Source organism: Perna viridis, chromosome 12 (genome assembly GCF_037379345.1).
Source record: "Perna viridis isolate PV_CMFRI_1.1 ecotype Kerala chromosome 12, ASM3737934v1, whole genome shotgun sequence".
Lineage (NCBI taxonomy): Eukaryota > Metazoa > Mollusca > Bivalvia > Mytilida > Mytilidae > Perna > Perna viridis.
In genome coordinates, this window is record NC_142456.1 from 9,582,395 (window position 1) to 9,596,013 (window position 13,619).

General features: G+C 32.8%; 1 protein-coding gene across 15 annotated transcripts in view; it reads left to right on the top strand.

The window, feature by feature from the left end:
• Positions 1–13,619, top strand: part of LOC148601119 (rap1 GTPase-activating protein 1-like) — a 145,923-nt gene that overhangs the window by 93,296 nt on the left and 39,008 nt on the right. The window contains exon 1 of one of the 15 annotated variants that reach the window (XM_088556115.1): positions 10,491–11,576. The exons of the other annotated variants lie outside the window; for them this stretch is intronic. Within the exon in view, the coding sequence (XP_088412241.1) occupies positions 11,494–11,576 (83 nt within the window). The 5' untranslated portion in view covers positions 10,491–11,493. Of the gene's footprint in view, positions 1–10,490; positions 11,577–13,619 lie in introns of those variants that run through there. 15 annotated transcript variants of the gene reach the window in all.

Here is a 13,619-nt window from a genome sequence, read left to right on the forward strand (position 1 = left end):
GATAAACCGTACGTACATGTAAGTCTGACAGCTTACTGAGGGGAGGGATAAACCATACGTACATGTAAGTCTGACAGCTTGCGGAGGGGAGGGGTAATCCGTATGTACATGTAAGTCGGACAGCTTACTGAGGGGAGGGGTAATCCGTATGTACATGTAAGTCTGACAGCTTACTGAGGGGAGGGATAAACCGTATGTACATGTAAGTCTGACAGCTTGCGGAGGGGAGGGGTAATCCCTTTGTACATGTAAGTCTGACAACTTGCAGAGGGGAGGGGGAATCTGTATGTACATGTAAATCTGACAGATTGCAGAGGGAAGGGGTAATCCGTATGTACATGGAAGTCTGACAGCTTGCTGAGGGGATTGGTAATCAGTATGTCTAAGAAATGACCAGAGGTACTGTAGTGTAACCTGTAAGCTAGAGGACAGAGTTTTAAACTTGAGAAAGGCCTGAAAATCAATAGAGATATGTCTCTTATCTTAAATTGGGTATCCTTCTAACAACTTGTCTGGGTGGCAGAGTAGTTCATTACTGATATTTTTTGGCATAATTGGAAGCCACTCTGCCTAGGCTGAATTGTTCTTATTTAGTGCTTTTAAGGTCATAGGTTAATTACTTTTTGTCTATCTTTAATGAGTTCTATTAGTAAAATCTTCTTATTTAATCAAGAAATTGTTTGTTAAAAATTTGTATATACATGTACACTTAATATTAGTTTACCTATCAGTCGGAGATGTATTACATAGATGATAAGACATGGCTTCCTTTCTACCTCAGACTGTGAAGTGATTCTGGTTTAATTAATTTCATGGTAGAAAATAACATTACTATGGATTCCCTTTACAGCCTTCAAGTAGTTATATAACTCCTTAATTTTGTTACAGTATTGATGCTGACATATTCTTCTTCTAAAGAGGCAGGTTGACTTCATATTGAAATTCTTCATAATAATGCCTATCGCCTCAATGGTGGGTGGAAAGCATGCTGGCATTAAGTTGGTAGATCATGGTTTCAAATCTCTGGTTACACCAGGGACATATTTGAATGTTTGAATTATATGTCCCTCAGGTCACATAACAGATGTTATTAGTGGTAGTGTCTGCGGTTGCCCCAAAATCAGAATGTGTCTGTGTGGGATTATATGCCCACTTGCTTCTGTGGGCCAGCTCAAAAAACATCCAGCTTACAAAGTAGGTCGGGATTACATGGCCTTTTCAATTGGTCTAACATTAATGTCATTCTGAAATACATGAAATGTCTGCCATAAGATATTAAACCACAATCACATTGCCCATTCCAATAAAAGTACTAAAAGTACTAATTGTGAGTAATCATTTTCATTTTAAAGAAATTTGGGTATGCAAAAACAAAAACAAAAAACAGTTTTAGTTGTTTTTTTCCATATTGTATTATCAATTGCCTGACTCTAAGAATGATTTGTATTTAATTTAAATTGTGCAGGTTTTGGAAATAGCTTTTGTGCTGGTGCTGCATACTAAGAACGTAATCAGCTACAATGCTTAATTTTTCCTTAAATCTATAAGGAAAACGTTCCTGGGATTACTGTGGTTATATTTTTGGTTAGGGCATTCTTTGTGCTATTAAGATGCAATTTTGTTTTAATGATGTTAAAATGTTGATTGTGGCCATGAATTGATTCTCTATTTCAAAATATAATACACATCATGAAACATTGTAACATTTACCGATACATGTATTGTTCAGCTGTGAACCATTGCTTTTCAATGGACCTCTTTATGACTCCACCTGAATACTGTTTTACCCTTGTTACTATTTCCATTCATCAGTAACGATTTTTTCCATCACCGTTTTCTCAAGTACTTGTCACAGCAGCTAGAAATTTTAAAACGTCCTTCCTGTAGGTATTGCTATATTGTGGAATCCATTTTTGGACAAATTTTACAACTTCCTGTTTATATTTTGTGTGACATCTTGTTTTCCTTATTTTCATTTTTTTTTATGTTTTTTTTTTTCAGTTCTCTACAATTTGTATGTAGATGTCTTTGTTTCCTGTATACATGTTAAGGCCATGTTAATGGATTTCAAAGTACTTGAATTTTCCCCGATGCTGATGCTTCAGTATTTTTTTGTGAATATTAAAGACAAGATTACTGTACTTGCTTTGTAACAACACTCAAATTATAGCTGTAATCAGGATTATCTGAAGGAAAAATACTATTACTTTGACTCAGAACTGTCCCCTGATTGAATTACTGATAACGATGCTTCAGAAATCTGTAATCAGCACATTGCAAGTTTGACAAGACATGAATTGATCAATTGATAGTCATTAGATGGCTTGACTAGATATTTTGTTGCGTAAATTCTTTTAATTTTATAAAAGCCTGTTCTAACATTGGAAGGATTTAATTTTGGTGAAACCAATAGAATTTTGAAATTTGGTAAATGTTGATATGCATTTTAAGATGTCTAATTATGTAGAAATGTTGTATCTAAATTGGTAAGATTTGACAGATCTTGACAGTGAACATGAAATTTATAGATTTCTCATCCTAATTTGTTGAACACTGCCTTGTATTTGAATAAGTTGACTTGTTAGAACAAAACAATAAATTAGGAATGAATTGCAATTTATTATTATTGCAAGTAAAGCATCAGCATTGTGATTGAATAAATTAAAGCTTGCATACAGTCCTTGAACCGATCCGTGCAACGATTTGACGGATCAATGACCGCTGACTGATTGATTGCTGACGGATCGATAACGATGACCGGTGACCAATCTGACCGTAGTTTTATTATGTAAAATGACGGATGATCTGTTTGAAAATAAAAGAAATGTGAAATAAAGGTATAAATTGATGTTTAAATCTATTACATTATGTAAATATGTGTAAATTGACAATGAAAACAACAAAAACTGTAAAATACTTTGATTACTCTTATGTCACGTGATGTGATCACCAGTATAATGGATTGGTTTGACAGATTTTTGATGGATTGGAAACTGATCAGTGATGATGACTGATTGCAATTTATGTTGTACAGATCGGTTTAGGTACTATATAAGAATATTTCATTTGAACAAACCTGTACTGTGGGTTGCTTATTGTATGCAGTTCATTTAGAACACGTTGTTTTTTAAGGACTAATTTAGAACAAAATTTCTGTTGGTTGAAAATTTTGTAAATTTCTTGTACTTTATGGGCAATAATCACCTGTGACTCCCCTGTCTAATTTTCTGGAATTTTAAACTGTTTTGAAATGGTTAACTATTTTATGGTTTTATTTTACCAAAAATATAACACTCTTTCTATTTATAGTTTTAACAAGTTATACAATGCTATGATTAGCACCCATAACTTTCTCAATTGTAGCTTAACTTATCTAATTCTCTTCTTGAGATGACCAGAAATTGTCATCGAGAAATTTTAATGATTTCAGCATTGATTTATTTTGAGATGACGTAGATGGAGTTGTAGAAGCGGTAATGTAATTTCTCACATTGTATGCACTTGACAAGAATTGCCTTTAAGATTTGATGAGTAGTAATGAATTTAGTACTTGAAACATTGCTGTACATGACAGTTTCTCTGCTTTGGGTTTTATATCAGTAGCAACTAAACTTGTACTTATTATTATAATCTATTAAGATGCTTGTTCAAAGGGAATTCAAGGGAACCAGGATTTGAAAGTTAATCAAAATGAAAATTATCCAGAGATAATAACTAAACAAAATATAAAAACGAAAGCAAAAAAATAGACACACAAAGAACATCAAATAACGAAAATGAGAAACAAAAGTATAAATGAGCAACCTGTACTCATCTAAAGACTGGGAACATGGACAAGGTGCACTGGTAGGGTAAGCATCCTCTCAAATTATGACATTTCTTCTGAATAATGTTCCTTATAGTTACTGCATTGTTATCTATCAACTGTTAGCAATTAGGGGCTAAATAAGGTTTCAGAGATAAATATTTGTTTCCTTATCTTATTTCAGCTGTGTCAAACATTTATTCACAATCCTAATTTAGAGCTGTATCAAGATTACTTGCCCACCGCAGCAGTCATATGCAAAAAGATATATTGTGGATTTTTTTGTTGTTGTTTTTTTTTATATTTTTAACACTGTTTATCCATACATTTCCTATCAGTTTTTAACTTAATCTGCTGCATTTAGTTCTCATGGAAAATTCCTGGAATTCAACTAAACATTTTTTATCTATATATATTGTATAATTTCCTTGCATAGTTAATCGTCTTATTATATACATCAAAAATGTTTCTGCAGAATCATTAATAGTTAAATAAGATCACTTAAGTGCAAGTTCAGGACTGTTATTAATATTTAGAATAAGGAAAATAGCTTCAAAATTATAGGTAATAAAAATTACATATCCTGAAGATTCAACCAGGTTTCATGGAGGGACAATAGTGCAAAAAAGAGTTTAACCACAAGTTGAGACATGTGTCATTTGATTTTCATGGGGGGTGGCTTGAAAATTGTTTCCAATTGGCAAGATGTTGAAAAAAATGTTAATATTCTGTAACCCAGATGGTATTCTTTGAAATTTGTCAGAAATTGCGAGCAACATTGATTGTTTAAACGGAACTTTTACTTTGCACACCAGCTCATCATTTCATACACTGAGCTACAGAATGCAAATGGCCACACCCACATGAAACCTTAACTCTTCCTGAAGGGACTATATTTAATTACCAGTTACTAGCCATGACAGCTAATTTTTCTGGTAATGAGACAAGTCCAGTACAAAATTAGCCTGTTGATAACACTCATTTTAACTGAAAAGGCGAAAAACTAATTAAGATTTATACAATATACTGAATGAAACAGGGAGAAAAAAGGTAGCCCACTACTTAAGACTGATACAATATACTGAATGAAACAGGGAAAAAAGGTAGCTCATTTGTTGCATTGAAGGGAATCTATATTTGAACAGGTCTTTTGTGAGAAAGATGGTAGAGGGTTTCTAAAAGGAAATTTTTTTTAATGTGTCTATGTCGCCTATAATGACATTAATGTGTGAAATACAATCTGTCCTGAGAAGTTATAGGTTTTCTTGTTAATGGAATTCTTATTTTTTCTATTCTGTGGAACTTGATTAAATATGTCGAACAGATAACTCTATCAATAAGGTTATTTCAGATACTACAGCTGCCAACTAGTGGCAGATCCAGAGATTTATTTTAGAAAGAGGGGCCCAATCTAGTAAATAAAAAAGTGGAAGGGAGTTACATTTGCTCAGTTTTGCCCATGTTTCACACAAAATTAAGTTTCCTAATCAAAGAGGAAATGGGAAGGTTTAGGACCTCAGAATCTTCCCCCTGATTCCGGACTGCCAACTGATCAGATTATGAGGTAATATCAGACAATATCTGTTTTTGATGCCAAGAATTATCATCAATTGCAAGTCATCTGTTGATTATTATTAGCATTCAAATCATGGTTTGAAAAAGGTCTTCATGCCCAATGACCTTTGCCCTTATTTTGAAATAAGGGTCATCATGGTCATATCACCTATGATGGGTTGGCAATTTTCCATGTATGATAAAAAGTGTGAATTAATCCCAAAGTGGTATTTTCACTTATGATGGGTTGGCAACTACATATATTGTAAAAAATATGGATTAATCCCAATTATGTGTTCAGTTGACCAAAAACACTACAAGAATCTTAGTATTGTTTACTGTTCAATAATGAACAGGATGAAATGGAAAATGCAAAATACATTGTGAGAAAAAATGTCTTGTTTTACTTATGTGATATACTATTTCAGAAAAGTAATAATTTTAAATGCATATTATGCAAAATTTGTCACTTGTTAATTATGTTGTGTTTCATCAACACATGGCTGTGGGAACCATAGGTGTAAACTCTTCTGTTTCCTGTGTCAGAAAATAGGACCATGTTGGAACTGGTGTAATATATGGAGGGGAACAGTATCATATCATTTTGATTTGACCATTATTATTATTAAAGATACCTTGACCTGATGAGTTAGATTCTCATGTCTGTTCGTCTGTTTGTTTATCACACTTTTGGTTGATAATTTGATGAAATTTTAAAACATTGACAAAATGCTACGTTTGAAATAAGACAAGTTTAATTTTGATGCATATTGCATTTATCACTCAGCATTTTGCAGGGTATTTGTTTTTACCAGGTCAACCCTTTTTTTTTTAGAATCTCAATTTTACTATCTTCAGTGGAGAAATAATTGGAATCTTACTTTACTAAAGGGGAAACATACTAACTTGTCCATGTTCAAGACTTAAATCATGTATGTTACATTTCAATGAAGTTATGTAACATTGTAAAAAAGGCTTGAAAAATAGGATGTCACTCAAACAGATTCCTAATCCTTATAGGAGTGCAATGATAATTCTTTAAGTAATTAACTATATTCTCTTCAATCCTGGAAACTGACAGTTCTTATCTATGCTTCTTCTGTGTAGGATGTATTTAGGAATAAAATTACATGTGTGTATTAGTCTTGATAATTTGCATGTATACAGATTGTATAAAAGAAAATTGTGATTGTTTTTTGTTGTTGAAAAAAATGTGACAAGTTTTCATTGCTATGTTTAGACAGAATTAACTATTAACATTAATGAATCAGAATTTACCTCCATATCACAAAACAGAATCATAAGTTTTCCATACTTTTAAATGGTGTTGTAAATTTTAATCTTATTTTTATCTGGAACGATATGAATTGAATCCTCAATAAAAAAAATTCAATCAATATTTCAGACATATTGTATTGATACATCTTAATCCCCCCTTTCTTTGGATTAAACATAGGATGTTTTCCTGACAAAGAAATAGAGATTGATTGACATCCCATTAGACTGTAGCTTGTTGTCTTCCCACTTGGGATTTTTTTTCCATTTCAAGGGAGTTAACTCTGTCACAACTGTGGCTTAGAAATTGGTATGATGTTATTTAGCAGAGAATTGAAAATATAATTTCATGTGCAAACAGTCATTTATTTTTGATATTCTAATGTTTAACTGCATGATTGGAATATGATATAGTTCCATTAATTTTGGAGAAAAAAATTCTTTTTTTTAAGGATGATCCATTTCATTTTTTTTTCATCTTTAAACTAGTTTTATTTGAGATTTTTAAAATATATGTGCTTAAGGGAAGTTTTTTGTTCATTGACAAAGCTATTTTAACCAAACTTCTTTTAAAAGAAGAATTTTCTAGTTTAGATCGGTATCAATCACACTGCCTTAAGGAGATAGATCTAGGTTAAGGGACATAACTTATTAAGAATCATTGAAACATTTGTGTAAAGCTTTTTATTTCAATCTTTCTAAGCATTAAACTAACTTGGATTTATTTCATTCTTTTTCAAATGAAAGGTCGGTAGGCTTTGATGAAGTTGAATATGATGCAGACATATCACTGATTTCAAGAGTTATGTCCCTTACCCCATGTCTACCTCCTTAATACATTGAAACTGATTACTTAAGCATATGTCTGGTTAATACAAGTTTCTGGTTTATTAAGGGACCGCACATATCAATTATAAAAATTGTTAACAAACTATTCATTGTGTAACAAAATAGACTTTTGTGGGGAGGCCCTGTCTTAACATAGTTATTTAGCCAAAAACTTACAGTGGATTGGTTTAAGTCATGTGTATTTGGAGTGATTTTCTAATTAGATCCAATTATTAAACTATAGATATTCATTAAGTTGACACATAAGGTTCACCAATGCCCTCAGTAGATTTCATGTAACAGATGAATGACCTTCGTCATGTAAGGTATGACCTTGATATATATGTAAACATTTAATTGAATCTGATAAATTTATGCTGATTACTTTTTCAGTATTACACCATAAGTTTGTAAACATTTATGCAACATCAGCAAAAGTTTTATAGTATACAGCTAGAAAAGCAATCATTTAAAGTGCATTGATGGATCTTTTATAAAACTTTTTTTATTGTTTTTCCTCATTTTTCTTTCTTTCTTGTAAATAAAGGGTAAATACAAAATTACCAAACTGATAGGCAAACTCTTGGCAATAGAAAAACAAAGGGTAGTCTGTTTCAATGGCAATTTCGAAGCAAAAACTGGAAAGTTGGAAACAACCACAATGGTCCTGATGAATGGTTCTGGTATTACTGATGGAGATGGTGGGTTAAACCATGTTTTGTAGGCCTCATGGTTAGTTGTAGTATTTATCCCTCAACCTTATTTAATGCACTATATGACAAGATTTTAGCTTTCTATCTGTTGTGGTTCTGTCACTTTATCTTAGTTTTATTTAATGGATTAATGGAAGTTTTAGTAACAAGGAAAATTTCAGGTCATAAAGTAGGTGAAGATGACAGTCCTTCATCTGAAAAATTGATTTTAAGTGCTTCTAATCCTTGGATTTGAATGGTTCTTGTACAGAAGCTTAATCAACACATCTGAAGAATTTGAAGTCTGTGGGTCAAACATCAAGGTCACGGTTACTAGAAATAGATATGGTTGTTATATTCTCTATAACTAGACATACAAGGTGTCTAAAATCTTGACCTTGAAAAAAAAATTCGTGAAGAAAATCTGAAGACTCTGACTGGGATTACCATGAAAATTCAAAATATTTTTCGATTGAAGAAATTCCTTCATTGAGCCCAGGCCAGAAATGCCATACAAGGTCTGTTGAGTTGACTTCAAAGCATGATCTCAGTAAATAAACAAGTAACTATAAAGACTTTAACTGCAAGTGTACTAATCAAGTACAAGACCAGTTGTGTTTGTATTTTGGTATGACTAAATACCTGCATCAATCTCTTTGTCATTTCAAGTGGTGTTTGTTTATTTATAACCACCTAACTTTCAAGTACATGTATGACTAGATGGTAAATCCAGCAAAACATGTGTGTTTACATGTATATTATACAACTTATTATCTCAATCTTTTGTTTACCAAATGACCCAATATGTACACTTAATACTGAACAAATCAGTAATAAAAATGTCCTGGTACAAATCATCAAGGATTCATGATCTCAGTGCACAAGAGTTGATTTGTAAGATACCTGTAATTAATTAAGGTGATCAGTAGTAATGGTTGTTGAATGGTTAAATATGACTGATTACATGGTCAATGAACTGTGACAATCTATGTAAAAAATTATCAGTAAATATTGAAAAATAGTGACCTGTGTAAATACCTGTGACAAATCCTTTAAATGTTTCGATTCATGAGATACTCTATCAGTGCTATGAATACAACATACTCTTCACTTCATCTAAGCAGGTCCGCCATAGTCTTCTAGTCTCGTAGACTTCAAAGGATATTTTTTTTAATGGATTTTGATGGATAAGAGCAGAATTTCCTTAAGAAGACAAAAGAAACATTGATTGATCACAGTTTGATCTTAAGAAAATAAATTCCTATCTTATGAATTGGTAATCTAATTCTATTAATCAAATTTTTTTTAAATTGAATGGCTGAAAAGTTTCTTTCAATGGATTGTGGCTTGTCCATGGTTTTATTAGATTAAAATAGTTGAGATATATATAGTGCTATGTATGGTATTGATTGTATAAACAATCAGTATGTATTTGATACCCAGTTATAAGAATGTTTTACTATTGTTTTTTATACTCCAATTTCTATATGGATTGATATAACAACTCTTGTGAATGACCCTAAGTATGGATTTATTTGAATGACTTTGACATTGAAATTCCAATACATCATTTATCAAGGATTGGAGTTTTTTCTTGAGTGGTATGCAGACTCTAAGGACAATTAATTGGCCTTAAATCCACAGTTTCACTTGCTGGGATATGCATGTAATGTAGAGGAAATGGCTAGAACTGCAGTCATAGTCACTTGCCATTTTGCTTCGGAATAAAAGTTCTAATAAAAGGTTACACCAATATTTACTGAATGGAAAACTTGCATACATAATTATTTGTACATAAAGAAACCAAGACAAATTGCAAGTCAATTTTGGCAAGTCACGTAATTTTGATCTAACTTTCTAATTACATAGTAAGTGAGATTGGATTTCAAAGGACTGACTTTTGTTTAGCAAGAAATTTAAATGTGTGTTATATGCTTCCAACATCTTGTCAAAATGTCATTGCAGTTAGACATAAGAGTAAAGTTTCCATGAGGAATTCATGGTATAAAAAATTGGAAAAACCCAGGAGGAAATAGTCTTAGGATTTTCTTTATACCGGGAAAGTTCATAATTTCATGACTGTTTACTTTTATAAAAAAATATACGAGACTATATGTCTGCTTGCATGGTTTATAGTTAAAAAACTTACTGTAGTAGGTATATAGTGTAAGATTTCAGTGACTTCATTTCTCAAGTCAGTGTAATATAAGTGTACATTTACTCCATTCAAAATGAGAAATATGAATATATTGTGGATACATAGTGCAGACCAGCTGTAAATATTAAATTTTGGTTTTGGACAATTACAGCAGATATAAATTACAAATTGTTTTTGTCATTTTGTTGAAATTTATATATTTACATATAAGGTGACTCCCTTGAAGCAGTGTATTTCTACTTTATATGCATAGCAACAGCTGGGGATGATAAATGACAAAATATGGTATTGTTTCTAGGTTTATGGATGGATAAATTTATATCATTTTATTGTCTTGGGATGTTGACATCAATTTATGGAAGGATATATTTTTAAATACAAGACATAGTTTTGCAAGATATTGACTTTACAGAGGCTGTCAACAACTTTTGTAGATATAGTGTTGTATCTGCTCTATTAGGTTCATATAGATGGATTATAGGCATTCACATACAATCAGTGATGTAATCAATTTTTAATTTACATACCCTATCTTCTAGCTTGTTTGTTGAAAATTACTTTTTAAGTGAATTTCAAGGTATTCTTGTGACAAAATCACTCAATTTAAAGACATTTTACTGTGTTCCAGTTTTTATTTTAGTGTGAAATATACATTTTCTTTATGCTTTGGAAAAGCAACTTTATTTCTGGAATGCAGTCAGTATTTACTATTCCTCAGTGCAGAGATTGAAAGAATATCATTTTACCTCAAACCGAAAAGTATAAATAAGATTTGCTGTCACAAATTAGGAAGTGCAGGCATACTGGTATGTAAAATCCATGTGCAATGTCTTATCTAATCCACAACATATTTGGCATCTAAAAATATATAATCGTTGAAGGTACATCTGAATCTGTTGCTGTAGGCATCGACATATGCAGTTAGATCAAATTTCTCACAAGGAGTTTTTCTAAGTAAAATAGAATATTTTATAAATTTGCCACTGGTCAATTGTATCAATTTTATACCAGGATACTGATTCCAAGTCAATATATGGAAATGCAATACATCTGACCTGGAGTAGATTTTACATTGCTTTTCAAAAGCAGCTGGCAAAACTTGTTGTGGTAGAAAAAGCCTCTAGTGATATTTCTGTAGAAATAGGACTTGGAAAAGTTCTGCTTTACTCAAGAGATTGACAATGTATAACAGTATAAAGTTAGGAATGCCTGCTCACTTGACTTCAAAGTGTAGCAACCTGATGAATCGAGTACACCACAAGAGGTAGGTGAAAAAAATATTTCATTGATTATCATTTGACTGATTGATTCATTTATTTCTGTTGCAATAAATTTATCTTTTCAAAAAGATGACTAGAATAATATCATCACAATGCATGCATGGAAGCAAAGTTTTGAATGGTTGTGTAATACAGCCAAAATATTAAGCAGCTAAAAATGAATATGAAGTCTGTGAGGGGTCCACTTTGCCATTTTCTCTGCTTCTGATATGCCAGGTAGTGCTAATGTAACCGCTGGTTGGCTCAGAGTCTGAATATTAGGTTTGAGTGGGGGACATTGCTTTCTGCAGTCTCTGCTTCTGATCTGCCAGGTAATGTAACCACTGGTTGGCTCAGAGTCTGAATATTAGGTTTGAGTGGGGGGACATTGCTTTCTGCAGTCTCTGCTTCTGATCTGCCAGGTAATGTAACCACTGGTTGGCTCAGAGTTTGAATATTAGGATTAAGTGGGGGGACATTGCTTTCTGCAGGGCCCCGTGCAGGTCCGGGTGTTAAAAGAATAGGCCTGCAGCAGCGCTAAGCTTGTCGTAAAAGGCAACTAAATAGTGCTCAGAACCCTAGCCAGGGGCTAGGGCACTCTGCCCACAGAGCAACTGGGATGTGTGCCCCAGGTGGTGGAATGGGGTACCCCTGGCGTGTTACATGCTGGGGTTGTCAGGCTATAATACGGAAAACCTGACCGCAAACCATAGTGGTGCACCGTGTTGGGAAAGATGCCACGTTCCTCGCACGCTAAAGAACCCTACTGTGGTATTCTCCCGGAGTAGGAACCATAGGGCTCCGCCACAGGAGGCTAAATTGCCGATCCTACCCATCTCTCCCTATTTCCAGTGGCAATCAAAATTTGTCGACCCCATTATCCTTGTATCCCATCCCTTTTTCATTTCATCATCATTTCATGTTCATTTTATCATCAATTTCATGTTCATCGTCTGAATATTGCTGAAATATTGCTGCTCAGACATTAAACCCCAACAACAAACAAACAAACAAACTTTCTGCAGGCTGTTGCTTCTGTAGACTAGCTCGTTAAAAACTTGGCTCAACATGTTGGACTTGTTCACATCAAAGTCTGTTCAATTGATGTTTTTGTGGAGAAATGCATATGATATCTGCATTAGGACGTTAAACTACAATCAATTGATCAATATGCCTGTTCTCATCTTTTATCTTATGATTAAGTAACACCTAAGTAACAGCAAGTCATAATGGCATGATTGGATTTTTTTATTAAATTTGACAAATGTATTTTCTCTTTTCTCCAAGCAGAAATATCAAATGCATAACATTTCAATTATTGAAGAAGAAAATGCTAAGAGCTAATTGTACTTATTAAAGTAGATTTTTATGAAGTAACATTAGATAAGTTTGTACTTTAAGGTGGGAGAAAGGATGACTTCTGATATAAAAAACTTGTTGATGTGTTAGTAGATAATTACTTATCTGGCCATGGTGTTTCTGAGAATATGCAATTGGTCTCTACAGAAAAATCCTTAATAAAACACAACTCTAGCTCAATATGGTGATGTAATAACCAGTGAGATGTATCGTTAATGGTTATTTCTACAAGTAATTAAGTCTTCTTGAGTTTAGTCTGAAAGAAGACAATTTTTCTTGTTGATGTAACTGTATCAGGAGATGAACATGATAATGTCTGTCTGTCTGTTACTCCTAGAATAAGTGAGCTTATTATTTTTTAACTTGATCTACACTCAGACATACTTATCTGCTTCATTATGATACGTACCGATACATCAGTAGGATATTGCTGGCAATGTTTTCCTTGTACAGTAATTTTCAAAGCAGTTATTGTAAGCTTTTCTGTTATTTTGCAATGGTTTTTTTTTATGTTTGTGTAAAGTTCTTGTTCTTTCTTTACTTCCCTTTGTCTTAAGAAGTTGTGAAACAGGTTAGCTATATTTATCTGGAACCCATACTTAGACCCCCTTAGAAACAACGGTCTTCTGTTGATTTTGATGAAGATTGGTACAAAATTTAGGCCAGGGAACCTATATGATTCTTCAAGG